General features: G+C 39.4%; 1 protein-coding gene across 1 annotated transcript in view; it reads right to left on the bottom strand.

Moving 5' to 3' along the window:
* ELP3 (elongator acetyltransferase complex subunit 3) overlaps positions 1 to 20,725 on the bottom strand; it is a 100,981-nt gene that overhangs the window by 61,812 nt on the left and 18,444 nt on the right. Inside the window, exons 4-7 of the mRNA XM_066278588.1 lie at positions 15,862 to 15,932; positions 14,450 to 14,513; positions 10,772 to 10,840; positions 8,529 to 8,683 (exon numbers count right to left, since the gene is read on the bottom strand). Of these exons, the coding sequence (XP_066134685.1) occupies positions 8,529 to 8,683; positions 10,772 to 10,840; positions 14,450 to 14,513; positions 15,862 to 15,932 (359 nt within the window). The remainder of the gene's footprint in view (positions 1 to 8,528; positions 8,684 to 10,771; positions 10,841 to 14,449; positions 14,514 to 15,861; positions 15,933 to 20,725) is intronic.

The following is a 20,725-nucleotide window of genomic DNA, read 5'->3' as shown; positions in this document are numbered from 1 at the left end:
AGGTCATATGCAAATACCATGCCGTTTTATATAAGGAGTTGAGCACCTGTGGGTTTTGGTGCTACAGAGGTGTCCTGGAACCACTCCTCTGCGGATACCAGGGAGCAACAATTTAAAAGTTTCATTTTCTATAGCATCAACAAACATAACTTGGAATAATTTAAACAAAAAGTTCACAGTAGTTCTACACTGACTATTGCTGTGAGAAATTAAATAAAACCTAAGTAAACAAGGAAAGAAACTATGTTCGTGGATTGAAGACATTATCGTTAAATGGTCAATTTTTTCCAAATCATTCTGAAGTTTTAAAATAATCCCAATCTCATCACACTCTAACAGAAACCAACAACCTAATTCTAAACTCCATATAGAAATACAAGGGACCTAACATATCCAAAGCAATCTTGAAAACCAATGATGGGAGATTTACACTATTTGATTTCAAGATTCACTATAAAGTTTATAGTAATCAAGATAGTAAGGTACTGTCATAAGAACTGAAAAACAGATCAATGGAATAGAAGAGAGCCCAGTTTCATTTTTACACAATTGATTTTTGATAAAGGTGCCAACACAATATATGTGGGAAATTTTTAAAGAAGTGATGTTGAAACAATTAGATATCTATATAAGAGAAAAAGAAACATGGCTCCTACCTCAAACTACACATAAAAGTTAATTCAAGATGGATTACAAGCCTAAATAAGAAAGCTAGCTATGCCTGACCTGTGGTGGTGCAGTGGATAAAGCATCAACCTGGAAATGCTGAGGTCGCTGGTTTGAAACCCTGGGCTTGCCTGGTCAAGGCACATATGGGAGTTGATGCTTCCAGCTCCTCCCCCCCCTTCTCTCTCTCTCTCTCTTCTCTAAAATGAATAAATAAAAGTTGAAAGAAAAAAAAAAGTTAAAAAAAAATTCTTGGGAAAAAAAAAAGAAAGCTAGCTATAAAAACTAGAAGCGGAAGAAAGCACAGAAGAATATCTTCTTGCCTTGGGAGAAGGCAAAAGTTTATTAGAGACAATACAACAGCAATACTATGAAAGAAAAAAAACTGCTAAATTAGATTTCATCAAAATAAAGTTTCTGCTCAAAGATTATCATTAACATAATGAATAGTCAAGCCACAGACTGGGTTTTCCTATTTGCAAAATGGAGATCCAACAAAGGGCTGCTATTGAGGATGTATTTAATAGCTAAATTAAGAATATGAAGATTTTAAAAGACACTACAAAAAGAAAATATACTGAAAGCTTAAGCATATAATAAAATGCTCATGAAATGCTCAACATCATTAGAAAAATGCAAATTAAAACCACAAAGAGATACCAGCACACACCCACTAGCACGGCTAATTAAAGAATGACAACACCATACGTTGGTAAGGATGTGGAACAACTGAATACTTAAATATTACTAGTAGGAGTACAAATGGTACAGTCACTTTGGAAAAATACCTGGCAGATTCTTGTAAAACTAAACATATGATGTAATAATTCCATGTCTAGTTACTACCCAAGAGAAATAAATACATATATTCACAAAGACAAATATGTTCACTGAAATTTTATATGTAATGGCCACAAGCTAGAAACAGCCCAGTGTCCAATAACAAACAATAAACTGTGCTCTATCGCACAATGGAATACTACTCAGCACTCAAAAGGTAACAACTACGGCAACACCCAACAATGTTGATGAATCTCAAAATATTATGCTCAGTGAACAAAGCCTTACACAAAAAGTAAAGGCATACCTCCTTTTATTGCACTTCATGATATTGTGCTTTACAGATACTGCATCTTTTTGCAAAGTGAAGGTTTGTGGCAACCCCGCTTCAAGTTGTCTATCAGCACCATTTTTCCAACAGGTTCAGATGATGGTTAGAATTTTTTGGCAATAAATTATTTTAATTACGGCAAAAACATACTTCTGCAGACAAAATGCTAATGCAGATTTTTTTGGGAGGACAGAGAAAGGCAGGGAGAGGGACACGAACATCAAGCTGCTCCTGTATATGCCCTGGCCAGGGAATCAAACCAGCAACCTTCAAGCTCCCGGACAACGCTCCAACCAACTGAGCTATCTGGCCAGGGAGCTACTGCTGACTTAACAGACTACAGTATAATGCAAACATGACTTTTTATGAACTGGGAAATAAAAAAATTCACATGACTGGCTTTATTGCGATTATTATCTTACTGCAGTGGTCTGGAACCAAACCTGCAATATCTCTGAGGTCTGCCTGTATGTGTTGTATGGTTCCATTTACATCAAGTTCTAGAATAGGCAAAACAATTCTACAGAAGGGAAAGAATATGAGAACAATGGCTGCCTGTTGGAGGGTACAGGTAAGAATTTACTGGGAAGGGGCATAAGGAAATGTTTTGGATGAAGGAAATGGTTTATATCTTAAGATTTTGCTGTTACCAGTATTTCTATTTGTTAGAGCTCATCAAATGATACACTTAAGATCTCTGCATTTCATTGTATGCATTATTAACTACAAAAGACACACACAGTGAACTAGTTAATGATGTGCATGATGATGTACTTGGGGAGAAGTACACCGAAGTCTGCAACTTACTCTGAAATACACCTCAAAAAAATAGAAAGAAAGGGACTGATGGATGGATAGAGGAATGGATAGTTGAATTATGTGATAAGCAAGTATTATAGAATACTATGTGTATGTCATGTTCACTAGAAAATTCTGTTAATTTTTGTTTGAAAAACTTTTTTATTTTATGTGAGAGGCGATGAGGCAGAGACAGACTCACATGTGTCCCAACTGGGATCCACCTGGCAAGCCTCTACCAGGTGATGCTCTGCCCACCTGGGACACTGCTCTGTTGCTCAGCAACCAAGCTATTTTAGCACCTGAGGTGAGGCCATGGAGCCATACTCAGCATCCGGGGCCAACTTTGCTCAAACCATTTGAGCCATGGCTGGGGCACAGGAAGAGCAAGAGTGCAAGAGAAAGAGATAGGGGGAAGAGGTGGTGTTGGGTAAACAAGTGTATTTAGGTTTGCTTGCTTGTATTTTGCATTGGTGTGTGTGTGTGTGTGTGTGGCCTGTGGAAGGCTGCAGGTGTTTGCTCTCAGGGTGGCAGATGCAAATTGCCTGCCTCCATTGGGAGGGGCCTTTGTTTGCTGGAGAAGGGTTTTTTCCCCCCAGCCTGTTTTGCTGGAGAGTCCAAAGGGGGGGGGGGTGCTGAGGGGCTTGGGAGCCCTGAGATTTCAGCCGGGCCTATTTGGCTGGGGAGTGCTATTTTACTTGTGGGGGCCTATGAGTCCAGTGAATCCGAACTGATAAGGGGCTTAGGAGCCCATTTTAGAAAAGGGAAGCAGTCTTCCCTGCCTGTTTGCTCGTCCACCATGACCAGACTTTAATAAACTGAATGGCCCGCCATTTTCTGGCTCCACGGTGTCTTTACCATCTGCCCAAATCCAATGTGAGCCTGCGTGGCCATGGCGGCGGCCACTGGCCGTAAGGGTGGAGAAGCAAATGGAGGTTTCCCCTGTGTGCCCTGACTGGGAATTGAACCCGGGACATCCACATGCTGGGCTGATGCTCTACCATTGAGCCAACTGGCCAGGGCCAAACAACTTACGATTTTAAGATGACTAAGACTATATCCTAGGTTAGGCTGCTGCTGCTAAGGATCCTGTCACCTATAAAAATCTGGTTGACCAAGGGAGAAAGTAAAAGTGGTCAATGCATCAAGTGAGTGAAAGGGAAGTATTAGAGCCAAAGTCCAGAAACGCCAGAGGTTCTGGAGCCTGCCAGAAATAAGGCCCAGGACAGCCAGGCGGGGGAGACAGTCACTTCCAGACATTCTTAGGCTGCCTTTACTTGTTGCATAACCCTGCAAAGCTATGAAACTGTCTTCTGGGCTGGGTACCCAGCGTCTCCAGCACTTCAGCTTTTCTTACTATTGAAGGATTCAAAGTCATTGATTACAGTGGGAGGGGAGAGGAAGGACCGGAAATGAATTTAAAATCTACAGGGAGAAAGAATGACTCACTCACTTCTTGATGGGTAACTACCCTTTTAAACTGCATCCTGTGAAAACAGCCAAGGAGCATTCAAGATTGACTGTAAAACTGCTTCTGGGCAGGACTGATTAAAAAGGAGTAGAACTATTTTAAAAGGTTGTTCTGAGTTACTTGGCAACATTTGCATTCTGGTGAATGTGTGACTCAGATCCCACTGCTAGCCCTTTTCATCTACAGAGCTACGACTTTTAGAGGACAACAGTCACCAATCATTGTTGCTCTCTGGAGACAATTGAGGAGTCTCAGTCTAGCTGATAGCAATCAGTGATTAGCACTGTGCTTGATTTAATAAGCCTTCACGGAAACCTTACCTGCTTTGTCCTTAAATCTCTGTTCAGCCTTCCCATTTTTCCATCTGCAAGGACAAAACATACTTCTTGCTATTGACTTGCCATAATAATAACTATGTTTACCTTTTCCTTACTCTAATTTTTAATCTTTTAAATAAAAAAAACTTTAATCAGATTAGATACATGACAATAAATCAGGGACACGAGTTGACTCTAATATGAACAAACTCTTAACCTTAAACATTGCTGACTCATCTGTCACAGTATGTAATTTTTAACTGGATAGAAAATTAATCTTTTAAATAAAAGTCTCGGCTAAGCCAATGAAATTATTATATTTGTGTCGTTAGAAAGCAAAAACAACTAGGATCAATTAACAGAAGAAATATGAAGTTCATCACTCTCCATTTGAGAGGTCAGCAAGCCGGTAACCCAGCCAGTTTTCCTGAATACCCTCTGTGCAAGATAACTCAGAACACAGTGGGTAAAGATCTCACCCAAAAATGTCGAAGAAAACACATTATGTCCATAACACAGTATCTCTGGGCTATTCTTTTTTCATAAAGATGTTAACATTGAAAACAGTTTTCTATGTCTCCAGTTCTATGGCACAAACCAGGCTTTCTTCAAATTATATGACATTTCCTTAAAAAACAAATACCACCTTTATTACAGGAAGTGGGTAGTAAAAATTTACCTCAATAAAGCAAACAAGATGCCACAAATTGGCTTTTTTTAGATTATCTCATAAAAGCATAGAGACTCGCAGAAAAAAGCAAAACACGTCAAGTATGGCTGGGCAGGATTTAGTGGAACATTTATATGGATGTTTTGTGGCTCCCAGATTGTAGTTTTATTACCTCCCAAGAGCCATTCATGAGATTTGTTGCAATGAAGACTCAGATCATATATAAATTTTTATGTGAAGCTAAGTGTTTGTTGCCCTCTTGAGGTAAACTGAGGAACAGAAAGAAAACAATGTTAGTTTTGCCTAGTGAAGTCCATTACAGAAAGAGGTTTTCTTCTCCAAAGGGCTTTTTCTACATATTGTGACCTGAAACTAGCTAGTTGCAATATAAAACTCCGTTTTCACCCCAACAACAGAAAACTTACAAATATCACTAGGTACCAGAAGATTTCTACAAATATAAAGCTAAAATGTCACATGATAAATAAAGCAAATGTTTTTAAGGTTCAGTTGACAAAAATAAGCCAGATGCATCCTAAAAATTCATTATGCAGCTCCTCAGTTGGTCTGGCTCATATGACTCAGGGGACCCAAACTATAGACTGTGAAAAGCTTCGTGACAAACTTTTACAAGAGTTATGGGGAGGGAGAAGGGGAGGTAAGTCCAAGATATTTTTATAGCTCAATTCCATTTAATATCAAGGTGTGCAATACAAGAGTAGCTGCACTGGAAGAAAACAAACAAACAAGTATGTAATATGTAAGTGGGGGTAGAAAGATTTAATGGTCTTGACAGATTATCCTGCTAGGGAATTAACTGAAGTCAGTAACCCTCTGAGGTACTGTTTCAATTCCACTGTCATGGGGCTGTGAACTAATTAAGGTTGTTTTCCCTCAAATTACATTTTATTCTAAGCTATCATCTGATTCTCAGTATTATTAAGAAGAATGAGTTGGATTACATCATTATGCCTCTGAAGTTTGAAAGACTTCAGCGCTTTACTAATAAGCATGACTGATATTCATGAATGAGCAAGGTTTTAAATAAGCAATAAAAATAGGGTCACCATCTCACCCTGCTACTGAAGCCCCTGTGGGAGGAACAAAGCACACTGGCCAGCTGTTCCTGACATTCTAGATTCATGAATACAGAATTAACCTGTCACATCAGCTAGAGGCAATCAACACTGGTTGCTCACACACTCTCTTTACACAGGCCCCTTGAGCTACTGTTGATATTTACTTCAGCTTATGAAAAAGCCTATTCTTTCTTTTTGTTTTTCATTTTACAAATCCAAAGGAGAGTAAAAGAAGTTAAGGGGATAAGGGAAGCAGGAAGGGCACAAGAAGATGTTCCTAGCACCAATTCCTTAATTATTACCTATGAGCAGATAGTCCCCAAGTTTGTATTGCCAGCCCAGGCATCTTTTTTATAGCCTACCTGACACCCAACTGAATGTATCCTAGGCATTTCGAACTTAATCTTAAAAACAAAACAAAAAAACAAAACTCTTGATTTTCTCCCACAAACCTGTTCTTTCCTCTCTTTTCCATCTCCATATGTGACAACACTCGTCATTCATTTCCCACAACCCAAATCAACAAACAGGCTCCAATCCATCTTCCACGCTCCACCATTACCATCTCCACCCTCATCGGAGCTAGGATGGATACAACAGTGTCCTATCTGGTTTCCCATTTTGACTCCTGTAACCCTCTAATCCAGCAATTTTCAACCGGTGTACTTTAAGGATTTTTGAAATATACAATACCTGGCTGTTTCGTCAGGGACACTGACCTCTTTTCCCTTATAGACTGTCAAATAAAAAAATAACAACAGTCAACCAACACAACAATAGCCCCCTGTAATAAATAAATTATATCTATTTTTTTGTAAATAAATCAAAATTATATCTATTTTTTTGTTAGATGGGCAAAAAATACATATTTTTGGGTTGGGCACAGAATTCCAGTGATTAGTTTGTGTGCCGTGAGATGAAAAAGGTAGAAAATTGCTGCTCTGATCCACTAGCCAGACAACAGCCAGAATGACCTTCTTTATCACCCTGAGTATGTCACTCTCCTGCTCAGAACCACTCATCTACTTCCTACCGCATCTCAAAAAAAACTGTAACTCCTCCTAAGTGTATATTATCTGGCTCACAGCTAACTTTCCAGCTCATCTCATGACATTTTATCCCTGTTCCCTGGAATCTATCTTGACCTCCTCTCTGTTCCTAGAACTCCCCAAGTTCCTCCCCATTTCAGGGCCTTTCTCTTATTTGTTCTGCTGTTGGCCTGAGTCTTCTTTACACTTCAGGTATCAGCTTGCATATCACTGCTTCGATTACAGAGAATAACCCTATTTACTCTCTAGCACAGGAGCCTTCGCCATCACAGCACTCACTGTTCACTGCTTGCTGAACTAAGAAAATGTGAGCACCATGAGGACAAGGACAGCACCCTCCTGTTCACTAGGTCGTTCCCAGGGCCTGTAACAGCACACATACCTAGTGTGCCCTCAACAGACATTCAATAAATAACAGGGGCTAGGATACACGAACTAGCCAGTAGTTCCAGAAACATCTGAAAAGAAAAACTATTTTCAGACTTTTGACTTCTTAAATCATTAAACTATACATAAAACTTTAGAATTCTTCTTGCTAAAATCTGAGATATGAGTTATCCAAAAAAATGCATAATTCTTTTGTTTTGTCAACTATAATCTGGAATGAAAAATCCCATTCATAAATTATTTAATAATTATTAAAAATAGTTATAAAATAATGGTTATTAAATAAGTTACTTGTTTTGTCAATTTTATAACAACTAAATATTTCAAGATTAAAAAAAAAAGCACTGGGTACTCTTTATGTTTATTTTAATGATTTTAGAAAGACAGGAAGGGAAAGAGGGAGAAAGAGACAGGAACATGGATCCATTCCTAGAGGTGCGTGACCAGGAATTGAACTAGCAACCTCTGCGCTTTGAGACGACACACTCAAACCAACTGAGTTATGCGGCCAGGGCTCCAGTACCCTTTTTAGATGGGCTAACTCAACAAGCCCCATCAAAACTAATCCTGCAGTTTAGATCAGCCTAAGGCTGAAAAGATCTTCACAGTGATTTTGTAAACCACTTTTTCTGAGAATATAAATGTCAACAAACCATACCCACTTAAAAACAGAAGTAACTATAAGAAAATGAAGGATGTATGAGATGATAAATATTAAGATTACTACAGTAATCATGTCATGATATATGCAGGTCAAATCATTATGCTATAAATCCTAAACATATATAGTGCTGTATGTCAGGATCTCAATAAAATTCAGAAAAATGTATTTAACCTTATAACCATTAAAACGAAGTAAATAAAAAGAAGGAAATCTCGTTACCCACCCCTCCACAAAGAATTAGGAATGCAGGTGTAGAGCCGAAGGAGGGTAAATTGACAACCACTTTGGAGAATACGATAAAATAAGGATTTCTTACTTGACTGCCTCGTAAATATTGTTGGAGGTATGCCCTGACAAGGCATCGTGTAAATTTCGAATAAAATAATCTCTGTATTCTTCTGGAAGGGCCATAAACGTTCCACCCATCACAATAAACTCCACTTTATCCACACTGTGACCAAGCTGTTTCAACTGAAAGACATCAATTCATCAGCATTAGAAAAGAGTCACTATCCTAAGAGGATATTGTAACTTTCTAATTTTATTTTGCAGCATTTTCATCAGTAGAGTTTAAAAATGAGAAACAAACATTTAGCAAATACTGCAGATTAAAAAAGAATCCAGAATCTGAAAAAAAAAATAATTGCAATTCAAATAAGGAGAGAATTAAAAATAATAAACAAGAAGCTTGATGGTAATTCCCAGAGTTGAAAAGAACTTTAAAAATAACAGACTATAAACTAGACAGCAGTAAAGACAATTATAAACCACTATTTATCAATGACGTATTTTATGCCAGACTTTGTGGTTAGCCTTGGGGACAAAGAAAATAATTACATGCAACATAATCAAGACTTGATGCAGAAGAAAGAAAAACTAGATTAGAAACAAAAATTAAGAAAGCAGTTCTAAATTAAAACTTGAAAGTTTTAAATGAGTTGTGAAGACTCTGGACACAGGTGGCACCTCAAGCCTGCTTTCCAGCAAATAAAAAGAAAAACAAACGTCTGATTGAAATATACGATGTCTCTACTAGTAGGGATGCAATGATACAGATCTTTAATTTTTGTCAACTACAGTAATCCATGATTCTAATATTCAAAATCAGGTATTTAAATTTCTTGCCATTATCTTAGGCTTAAAAAAACTAGATTAAATACCTACCAAATAATGAACTTGAATTGAGGTACTATGTTAAGGATGTCTACATTTCATATAGAAAAAAAGGTACCTTTTTAAATATTTGTTTCTGAAAATGGCAAATGATTCACACACAGCTTTATGTATACATATTTACATATACATATGCATAAACACATGTATATACATATATATTTAAAATATCTATGTACATATCTGTGTATATATATATCAGGACTAAAATAATATTTTATATCTATGATTTACAAGGGATATACAACAAAATCATCCTGATATCTTTTTCAAAATATCTTGGCAGGACTCTAAACCAGACTTAAACAGAACATCCAGAGTGAAGATCTGGCTTGTATTTTGAAAAAGTTAATTGGGTGATTCTAGCGATTTGTAGTTGAGGGAAAAAAAAAGAAAAAAAAAAGTACTATTCTATGGTCTTTGCTAAATCTTTTAAATCCATGCTCCTTTTTGGTAAATATAAACATAAAACATTTTAAATAAATATAAATATCATGGCTGAAAAAGAAAGCAATGGTCAGTTTAGAACACACTTTTCCCAACTCTGTAGACTCCTGCCCCAGTGGGGTCCTCTTACAGCTGACCACCCTGATCCACAGAGGCCTGGGGGACAATGAAGTGGAGATCAGAGCTGGCTGCTGTTCACTAATAGTGAACAGTGCAATAAGCACAGAAGTGACATACTGACTAGAGTATGTGCTTTTGTCACTTGAGAGTCTGTGGTTGCCCTACTAGGTGTCACCATAAAACCACAGATAGTGTTGACATTTTAGAATCTGGACAAGTTTAAAATTGTAAAAACTGTAAAAATAGAACTGTATTAATGTTCAGAGTTCTTGAACAGAGCAAGGCCATTGATGCAGTACTTGTTTTTAATCAGTTATACTGAGGTATAAATTTACATACAATGAAACCAATTAATTTTAAGTGGAAGTGGAAGGGTTTTGATGTTCAGAGTTGTATAAGCACCAGCACAATCATGATACAGAACTCCACACCACCATGTGTTCCTCAAATCCTCTATTCCTATTCCGGCAAACCAGCCACGGTACTCACTGGCTTAGGGAAACTAAAATTCAGTCCACCCACCTATTGTCTAAGAGTGTCCACAAATCTACATTCCATAATTTCATACCATAAATGACTTTCTAGAAATTGAAAAAAATTCCTAGAATATAAAACCTTTGAAGAAAATAATTGTCTCTAAAGAAAGTGGTATTTTTTACCTTGCTAGGTATTGCAAAACTGTCTCCTTCCTTCAGATGAATATTAAAAACTTACAGTGGGGAAAAACACTTTTAGTTCGTATTTCAGTACAACTCAAATCAAGCAATAATACCTTCTAAGTATAAAAATCTAATTTGAAATCACTTTTAAAGAACGTACCTGTTCTATTCGGTGTCTTGTCTGCAGATAAGGGTCGTATCTAGCACGGATAGCTCGCATGGAGGTTGGCTAACAAAAAAGAGAAGACCCTGTTATGCCCACACTGAATTACAATAAAAAGTAGTTTCAAAGGGTGTCTTAAAAATAAAATTCTCTTGTGCTCCTCCTATCTTCCTTTCTCAGTCTTCAAAATCACGTGCGAAGAGCAGCTGGCTTGTCTCTACCCCCAGGTCACCAGGATCTGAGCAGCAGGAATTTCCTTAGCTCAGCTTTATCTTTGTATGGAAACAACACCAATTGTTATGTACTATCCACAGACATGGATATGCATACACATGCAAGAGTTATTTGGTAAAATAACCTTGAAACAAGATCATTAAATACAACATAGTTTCTAACGGCTTAAGAGCCTTTATGATTTTATACAATGGAATATTCTACAACTATGAAACAACATACTGATATAATGTTCTCTAAAATATATTCTTTTTTTTTTTTTTTCCTTTTTCATTTTTCTGAAGCTAGAAACAGGGAGAGACAGTCAGACAGACTCCCGCATGCGCCCGACCGGGATCCACCCGGCACGCCCACCGGGGGGCGACGCTCTGCCCACCAGGGGGCGATGCTCTGCCCCTCCTGGGTGTCGCCATGTTGCGACCATAGCCACTCTAGCGCCTGGGGCAGAGGCCACAGAGCCATCCCCAGCACCTGGGCCATCTTTGCTCCAATGAGCCTTGTTGCGGGAGGGGAAGAGAGAGACAGAGAGGGAAAGCGCGGCGGAGGGGTGGAGAAGCAAATGGGCGCTTCTCCTGTGTGCCCTGGCCGGGAATTGAACCCGGGTCCTCCGCACGCTAGGCCGACGCTCTACCGCTGAGCCAACCGGCCAGGGCCTAAAATATATTCTTAAATGAAAAAGGCAAGGTATAAGGTTTTGATACAGTAACTTATGTGTAAAAAAGTAGAATAAAGTCTGAGCAGGCTGGGGCACAGTGGATAGAGCGTTGGCCTGGATGCTGAGGACCCAGGTTCAAAACCCTGAGGTTGCCGGCTTGAGTGTGGGGTCACTGGCTTGAGCGGGGGATCACAGACATGACCCCATGGTTGCTGGCTTGAAGCCCAAGGTTGCTGGCTTGAGCAAGGGATCACTGGCTCACCTGGAGCTCCTGGTCAAGGCACATATAAGAGGTGCCACAACAAAGAACTAATGATTCTCATCTCTCTCCCTCCCTGTCTGTCCCTATCTGTCCATCTCTATCGCTCTCACATAAAAAAAGAATAAAGAGTATCTATGTGCTTACACATCCATATAATATCTTTGAAGGATGTATAGGAAAGATAATACTGATTGTTTAGAGGGTGTTGGAGCAGAAAGGGATGGCTATGAAACAGGAATGAGAGAGAATCTTTTCACTGAATACTTCCTTTTATATTTTTAAAAATTTGAAGTATGAAAAACAGGTAAAAAAGAAAAGAAATATATACATATATATGAAGAAAATGCTGCATAGTTAGCTGGCTGCTACCCTCTCATGGAGAAGCTGACTGCTTCAGAAGCCTGCTCGCTGGTCCCCTCTCACTCTTGCCCCCAGCCTAATCCTTTCCTCCCATCAAACCATCTTTTAAAAAACTACATTGGGCCTGACCAGGCGGTGGTGCAGTGGATAGAGCGTCAGACTGGGATGCGGAGGACCCAGGTTCGAGACCCCGAGGTTGCCAGTTTGAGCGCAGGCTCATCTGGCTTGAGCAAAAAAAAGCTCGCCAGCTTGGACCCAAGGTCGCTGGCTCAAACAAGGGGTTACTCGGTCTGCTGAAGGCCCACGGTCAAGGCACATATGAGAAAGCAATCAATGAACAACTAAGGTGTCGCAATGCGCAACGAAAAACTAATGATTGATGCTTCTCATCTCTCCGTTCCTGTCTGTCTGTCCCTGTCTATCCCCCACTCTGACTCTCTCTCTGTATCTGTAAAAAAAAAAAAACTACATTGGGTTATGTCACTCCCTTACATCCTTTTTTTCCTAATTTTTTTAGTGAGAGCAGGAGAGGCAGAGACAAACTCCCACATGTGTCCCCACAAGGATATACCTGGCATGCCCACTAGGGGGTATTGCTCCATTGCTCAGCAACCAAGCCATTTTTTTTAAGTGCCTGAGGCCATCCTTAGCATAGGCCAACTGGCTTGAACCAATCAAACCATCACTGTACCAATCAAACCATCACTATGGGAGGAGGGGAGGGGAGAGGGGGAGGGGGAGAGGGGGAGGGGGAGGGGGAGGGAGAGGGGGAGGGGGAGAGGGAGAAAGGGAAGGAGAGAGGGAGCGGGAGAGGGAAAGGGAGAGGGAGGGGGAAGGGCAGGGAAGGGGGAAGGGAAGGGGGAAGAGAGAGAAAGATGGAGGAGGAGGAAGGGTGGAGAAGCAGATGGTCACTTTTCCTGTGTGCCCTGACCAGGAATTGAACCCAGGGCTTCCAAACACTGGGCTGACGCTCTACCACTGAGCCAATGGGCTCGTGCTGTTTCTTGTACATCTTAATGTTGTCTCACCTATAATAAAATCCAAACCCCTTCCACTGGCTTACAAACCACTATGACATCTGTATCTACAAGCTCATTCTTCCCTTTACCCTCTATGCTCCAGAACACCCCGCCATCATTCCTAACATGGCTCCTTGTTCTACCTATTCTCCCTGCTAGAAATGCTCTTTGATGATATACTGTTTTTAAGCGGTGTGTGGGGTGAGGGAGGGCGAGGAAAGAAAGATAAGAAGCATCAACTTATAGTCGTGTCACTTTAGTTGTTCACTGATTGCTTCTCATATGTGCCCTGACTGGGAGGGGGAAGAGGAGAAGGGCTCAAGCCAAGCCAGTGCCCCCTCTGAAGCCAGTGATACTGGGCTTCAAGCCAGCGACCTAAGGATCATGTTGATGATCCTGCGCTCAAGCTGGCGAGCCTGTGCTTGAGTGGTGACCTTGGGGTTTCAAACCTGGGACCTCAGCATCCCAAGTCGATGCTCTATCCACTGTGCCACCACCAGTCAGGCTTTGCTGATATTCTTGAAAGGCTCCTTCTTGTCATTCAAGACTCATTTTAAACATCACCTCCTCCGAGAATCCCTTCCTAACCACAGTAGCTAAAGTATCGACCCAGCTATCCCTCAAATTTTAATTCTTTGCTTAGCATTTACTAGTGCCTGATATTCTTTTCTTGTTTCTTGCCTGTCTCCCAATACTAGAATGTAAATTCCACAAGACAAGGGACCTTGTCTGTTTTTTCACTGCTGCACACACAGGTAAGCACGATGCAGTGGGGGAGCACAGAATTCACAGCCTGGCTCTGTCAGTAGCAGGGAATCTTCGAACCAGTTGTTTAAGGCTTTTAGGCCTCAGTTTCTTAACCATAAAACCAGGACAGCAATAGTGTCTACTTTCAAAATGCTGCTGGGAAGGTTAAAAGTTGTAAGGCACTTCTGTTTGACATATATTAATAATAAATGCTTCCATAAGTACTTTTCCAGTGACAAAAAAAATATATGTAGTTGCTCAGCAAGTATTTGGTGAATAAACAACTTTTGTAATCAGGAAAAAGTAAGCTTTAAGAAAGCTAGTACTCGTAAGAGCACACGACAGGTACATAAGAGTATGATGTAACATTGCCTCGGGATAGCCGCACATTACTTTACCTCATATCCAGTGTAAGACTGGGTTGAATATTCGAAATCTGAATCTGGTCCACCAGGGCAGTATCTGCCAATACAACAGAAGAATAGAGAGGTCAGGTACAAAACAGTTCAACCATCTAGTTCAAATATCTGCTATCACCATAAAATCCAGATATCAAACAAGCTTCATCTTCAGGTCCTAAGAAAAGAGTCTACCTTTGCAGTATCTGCAAATAATGTATCTTCTATGAACAAGTAAACAAGATGAACATATAAGAGAATAATATTACAGTCATTTTCAGAATATTGCACAGTTACATCAGAGATTTAAGCTTTTAGGGGCAAATAACAGGACCTACGCTTTCCTAAGTGTGGAATGATATTTTGAGTGCTCTCCTGGTAACTACACTTAAGAATATAATTTATCCACTTAATCTTTCTACCTGGGATCATGCATACTCTTCTGTTAATGTTTCTAATTATGTAAATTTTAAAAGTCTAAAGGTTATTAAAATAACTTTAATATTTTGCAAATCCAGCCTGATCAGGCGGTGGCGCAGTGGATAGAGCGTCAGACTGGGATGCAGAAGACCCAGGTTCGAGACCCCCGAGGTCGCCAGCTTGAGCGTGGGCTCATCTGGTTTGAGCAAAGCTCACCAGCTTGGACCCAAGGTCACTGGCTTGAGTAAGGGGTTACTTGGTCTGCTGAAGGCCCACAGTCAAGGCACAGAGGAGAGGAGAAAGCAATCAATGAACAACGAAGGTGTCGCAACGAAAAACTGATGATTGATGCTTCTCATCATCTCCGTTCCTGTCTGTCTGTACCTATCTATCCCTCTCTCTGTCTCTATAGAAAACAAAACAAAACAAAAACAAAAAAACTTTCCAAATCCAAATTCATTTAAAATTTCTGACATTTGGAATTTCCATGTTTCATTTATTAAATAAACAGAACTGCCTACTGACGTTAACAGAATATCTACTGTTTTGAGTTCTATAACCTATGTATATTTTATTGTATTTTGCAACAAATTAAAATCTGTTTCATTTTTAAAGCACTGAAATATTCTATCAGTCGTTGCTTATTTCAAATAACTTATGAATCTATTAAATCAAAAATTTAAATATTACCAGCATGCACTGATCAAGGCTCTATAGCAGTGGTTCTCAACCTTTCTAATGCCGTGACCCCGTAATACAGTTCCTCATGTTGCGGTGACCCCAAACCAAAAAATAATTTTGGTGGCTACTTCATAACTGTAATTTTGCTACAGTTATGATTCGGAATGTAAATACCTGATATGCATTATGTATTTTCCGATGACTTTAGGTGACCCCGCTGGGGTTGCGACCCACAGGTTGAGAACCGCTGCTCTATAGGACTTATTAGTTGAATTTAAATACACACAACTTATCAAAATCATCACACTTACACACATATATTTCCTGTAAAACTGATGTGTGGACATCTGTGGGGTTTGCACATCACAGCCACGACAGCAATCTGGGAAAGAAAGATGAATAAAAAAGCTATTATGGAATAATGAATAGAAAATCCTGGAGAGGCTACCTGTCAGAAAAACGGGGAGGAAGCAGTCAGAGCGGCACATGGGGCTTCAAAGGATGAGTGACATTCTGTTTGCACCGCTGAGCACTGGGTACAAGGGTGATCTGTTTTCAACATCATTTGAAAATAACATTGATCTCTTTAAAATGTACACATGCATTGTATATACTAGTTTGTATTATATTTTACAATAAACTAAGTAAAGAAAATAAAAGTAGTTTTCAAAGTCACAGTGATTCTTAATCTTTCTGATTTGTTTTACTAAAATAAAATAGCCTAAGAGGAAAAAAAACTATACAATTCTCTACAATTATATCTAAACCTAACCTTTGTAACTCAGACTTCTCATGGCACACAAGATCGCAATACGTGGAGCAGAGACAATTAAGCTAGGAGACAGACTTCACAGAGTGTGCAAAATATTCTCAGAGGGGTCTTCAGAGCCCAAGTCGGGTGAGGAGAGTATCTGCTTGAGAAAGGAGGGCGTGGTGGGCACAGAAGACTGGCTCCATGTAGGAGTGGCTAGTCAAATAAAGGCGCACACAAAGGTGAATGTAAGCCAGGCTTCTTACTGTCAGAGAAGAAAGTTATAAACACGGAGAGACTCAGAATGAACTCTGTGGGCTGAATGGAACTGAAGGTACCATTGTGAACTCACAATTTTTCAACAGACTGATACACAAATGAATATAGATGCAAATGTGTTATGTGCATGTGTGTGAATGTATATATGTACGTACACATACATTATTTCCCAGAATGGTCCATTGAGATTCTGGAAGCAGCAACAACGTAAGAGCAGTGGGCATATCTAGCATTCAGATCTTGGACTCTGAATACACTTCTCTACTAAAAAAACCAGGGTTCCTGTGAGAAATGGCTGATTCCAGGGCTGGACCAAGAAAGTACAAGATAAGCCTGGAACATTTCGTTGTGACAGAAAGCTATCGATAGAAACCGCTCAAAGAATGATGAGGACATTAAAAAAAAAGAAAAAAAGACACAGTAACTAAGTTGAGAGGATTTCCACTGGTGAAACCTGGGATAATTGTGCATAAAAATAAATGATTATAACCCTTCAAATAGGAATGAGTAATCTGGTAGTCTAATAAGAAAAAGGAGAATATTTTCATTTTCAAAATACTTCACCATACAAAACTTCTTTATTACAAAGAGGAAGAGAACAACTCTACAGAGGAGAAGCCTGGTAGACATCATCTTGATCTTCAATGAACATCAGTGACAAGACAAAATGAAAGTATGGACCTCCTGATAGGATAGAGTAAGAATATAGTATCACTTCTGTAAGCCAAAGATACATGACCTGAATCTAATTATGAAGAAACATCTGATTAAGCCAAATTGATGAACATGGTACAGAATAACTTGCCTGAAATCTTTAAGTGTTAATAATGAAATCAAGGAAATACAGAAATGTCCAGAATGAAGAGACATGAAGCCAAATGCAACATGTAGTTCTGAATTGGGCCCTGTAGGTCATTACTGAAACAGCTGGTGAAACCTGAATGAGGTCTAAGGACTAGGTAACAGTAATGTGTCAGTGTTCAATTCCTGATTTTGATGGCTATAATGTGGCGAAGAAAGAAAATGTCCTTGTTTGTGGGAAATACACCCTAAAGCATTCAAAGCCATCAGTTTCACAACTTACTCTTAAAAGCCTGAGGGGGAAATGATCTTTGTACTGGACTTTCATCTTTTCTGTAAGTTTGTGATTATTTTTCATAATAAAAATGATTAAAATTTAATGTAAATCATTAAATAATGGTTTAGAAAAACTACGATATACATAAATTTTCAGATCAGGATTAAAAATAATAGTTTCAAACAAACATTTTTATTTAAAATTATGACACAACTACATATACCACTGATGAGGTCAATCTAATTCAACAATGTTTTACTGAGGGCCTACCAGATAGGTGAGGTTCTGAGCTAAACAGAGCGGAGGGAGAGGGGGGTACCGTACATAGACAACAAAAATCCTCACGCCCTGCCTCTGTCCTCTAAAATCATACTACCTAGCAGAACTTCCAGGTATACAGAAATAGGCTATTTCAAAACTACTCATGTAGAAAATACTAGGACTGCACAAAGAAGGGACTTAATTAGCCCTGACCAGGGAAGTCAGGAAAGCCTTCCTGAGGGACTAACCACCATGCTCCATAGTAGCTCCTAAAAAAACTTCTAAGGAACCCTGTAGTTTTACTGAATACAGTTTAAAAAGTATTGATAAAAAAAAAAGTACTGCCTGACCAGGTGGTGGCGCAGTGGATAGAGCGTTGGACTTGGATGCAGAGGACCCAGGTTTGAGACCCCCGAGATCGCCAGCTTGAGCGCGGGCTCATCTGATTTGAGCAAAGCTCACCAGCTTGGACCCAAGGTCACTGGCTTGAGCAAGGGGTCACTCGGTCTGCTGTAGCCCCACAGTCAAGGCACATAGGAGAAAGCAATCAATGAACTAAGGTGTTGCAACGAAAAACTAATGATTGATGCTTCTCATCTCTCTCTGTTCCTGTCTGTCCCTATCTATCCCTCTCTCTGTCTCTGTTTAAAAAAAAAAAAAAAAAAAAGTACTGATGAAGTAGAAAAAACAATGACTATGGAGTCAGCTAGGGAGGTGCAAGTATAAATCTTTTCTCTGCCCCTTACTGTGCATTTTCCTATTTTGGAAAATGAAGACAATTACTACCTATCTCTCAAAACTGTTTTGAGGATTAAATTAGAAAACGTATCAGCACAGTGGCCAGTATGATAGGTGGGAGACAGATGGTAGCTATTGTTGTAATTAACAATGACACTACTAAGAATAACAATAGTCATGATGTTCTTTTTTTTTGTGTGTGTGAGAGAGAGAGAGAGAGAGAGAGAGAGAGAGAGAGAGATAGGGACAGACAGGAAGGGAGAGAAATAAGAAGCATCAATTATTCATAGTGGCAACCTTAGTTGTTCATTGATTGCTTTCTCATATGTGCCTTGATGGGGTGGGAGGGAGGGGGCACTCTCTAGCAGAGCAAGTAACCCCTTGCTCAAGCCAGTGACCATGGATCATGTCTATGATCCCACGCTCAAGCCAGTGACCCCGTGCTCAAGCCAGTGACCCCGTGCTCAAGCTGGATGAGCCTGCACTCAAGCCGGAGACCTCAGGATTTTAAACCTGGGTCCTTTCCATCCCTTGGCTGATGCTCTATCCACTGCGCCATTGCCTGGTCAGTTTAATCATGGTGTTCTAAGCAAAAAACAAACCAAAAAAAACCCTAAAAATAACCCTCAAATAAAAACTCAAAATGAATCACTGACCTAAATGTAAAATGCAAAACTAAGAAACTTCTAAGAGGTACAGGAGAAAATGTAGGTAACAGTCAGTTTTGCCATGAATTTTTACATACAACAACAAAAGCACACTCTATGAAAGAAAAAACTGATAAGCTGGCCTACATTAAAACTTGGAAGTTCTGCCCTGAGAGAGATACTGTTAAGAGAATGAAAAGACAAACCATAGACTGAAAGGAAATATTTATAAAACATCTCTATGATAAAAAGACTTGTATCTTAAATATACAAAGAACTCTTTAAAACTTCAACAACCCAATTAGAAATAGGGCAAAAGATCTAAACAAACACCCCAAAAAAGACAGATAGCAATAAGTAAAAATATGAAAAGATATTCAACATCTTATGGAACTCAGGAACTGCAAATTAAAACAATGAGACACCACTACACACAACCTATCAGAATGGCCAAAATCCAGAACACTGAAAATGAATATCAAATGCTGGCAGGCATGTAGATGAGCAGGAAATCCCATTCACTGCAAAATGGTATAGCCACTTTGGAAGACACTTTGATAATTTCTTACAACACTGAACACAGTCTCCTCTTTTATGGATTCTTGCTGTATTGGCCAAGAGTTTGCTTAAAGGCTTTAATCACTGTAAAAAAAAAAAAAAAAGAAAACGACGACTGGATAAAGAAGATGTGGCACATATACACTATGGAATACTACTCAGCCATAAGAAATGATCACATCAGATCATTTACAAAAAAATGGTGGGATCTTGATAACATTATACAGAGTGAAATAAGTAAATCAGAAAAAAAAAACAAAAAAAAACTGAACACAGTCTTACCATATGATCCAGCAATCATGCTCCTAGGTTTTTACCCAAATGAAGTCAGAACCAACATGTACACAAACCTTCGCACAAATATTTACGGCAGCTTTGTTCACAACTGCCAAACACTGGAAGCAACCAAGATGACCTTCAATAAATGAATGGATAAAAAAAACTGTGGTCCATCTAAACCAGTGGTTCTCAAAGTGTGTGCCCTAGGATAGTGGTCCCCAACCTTTTTTGGGCCACGGACCAGTTTAATGTCAGAAAATATTTTCACGGACCAGCCTTTAGGGTGGGACGGATAAATGTATCACGTGACCCAGGCAAGCATCAAGAATGCACCTTAGACCAGGGGTCCTCAAACGTTTTACACAGGGGGCCAGTTCACGTCCCTCAGACCGTTGGAGGGCCGGACTATAAAAAAAACTATGAACAAATCCCTACACACACTGCACATATCTTATTTTAAAGTAAAAAAAAATGGGAACAAATACAATATTTAAAATAAAGAACAAGTAAATTTAAATCAACAAACTGACCAGTATTTCAATAGGAACTATGGGCCTGCTTTTGGCTAATGAGATGGTCAGTGT

The sequence above is a fragment of the Saccopteryx bilineata genome, chromosome 1 (genome assembly GCF_036850765.1).
Source record: "Saccopteryx bilineata isolate mSacBil1 chromosome 1, mSacBil1_pri_phased_curated, whole genome shotgun sequence".
NCBI classification, from domain to species: Eukaryota; Metazoa; Chordata; class Mammalia; order Chiroptera; family Emballonuridae; genus Saccopteryx; species Saccopteryx bilineata.
Note: the sequence above shows the minus strand (reverse complement) of the source record. Positions and strands in the feature narration are given on the sequence as shown.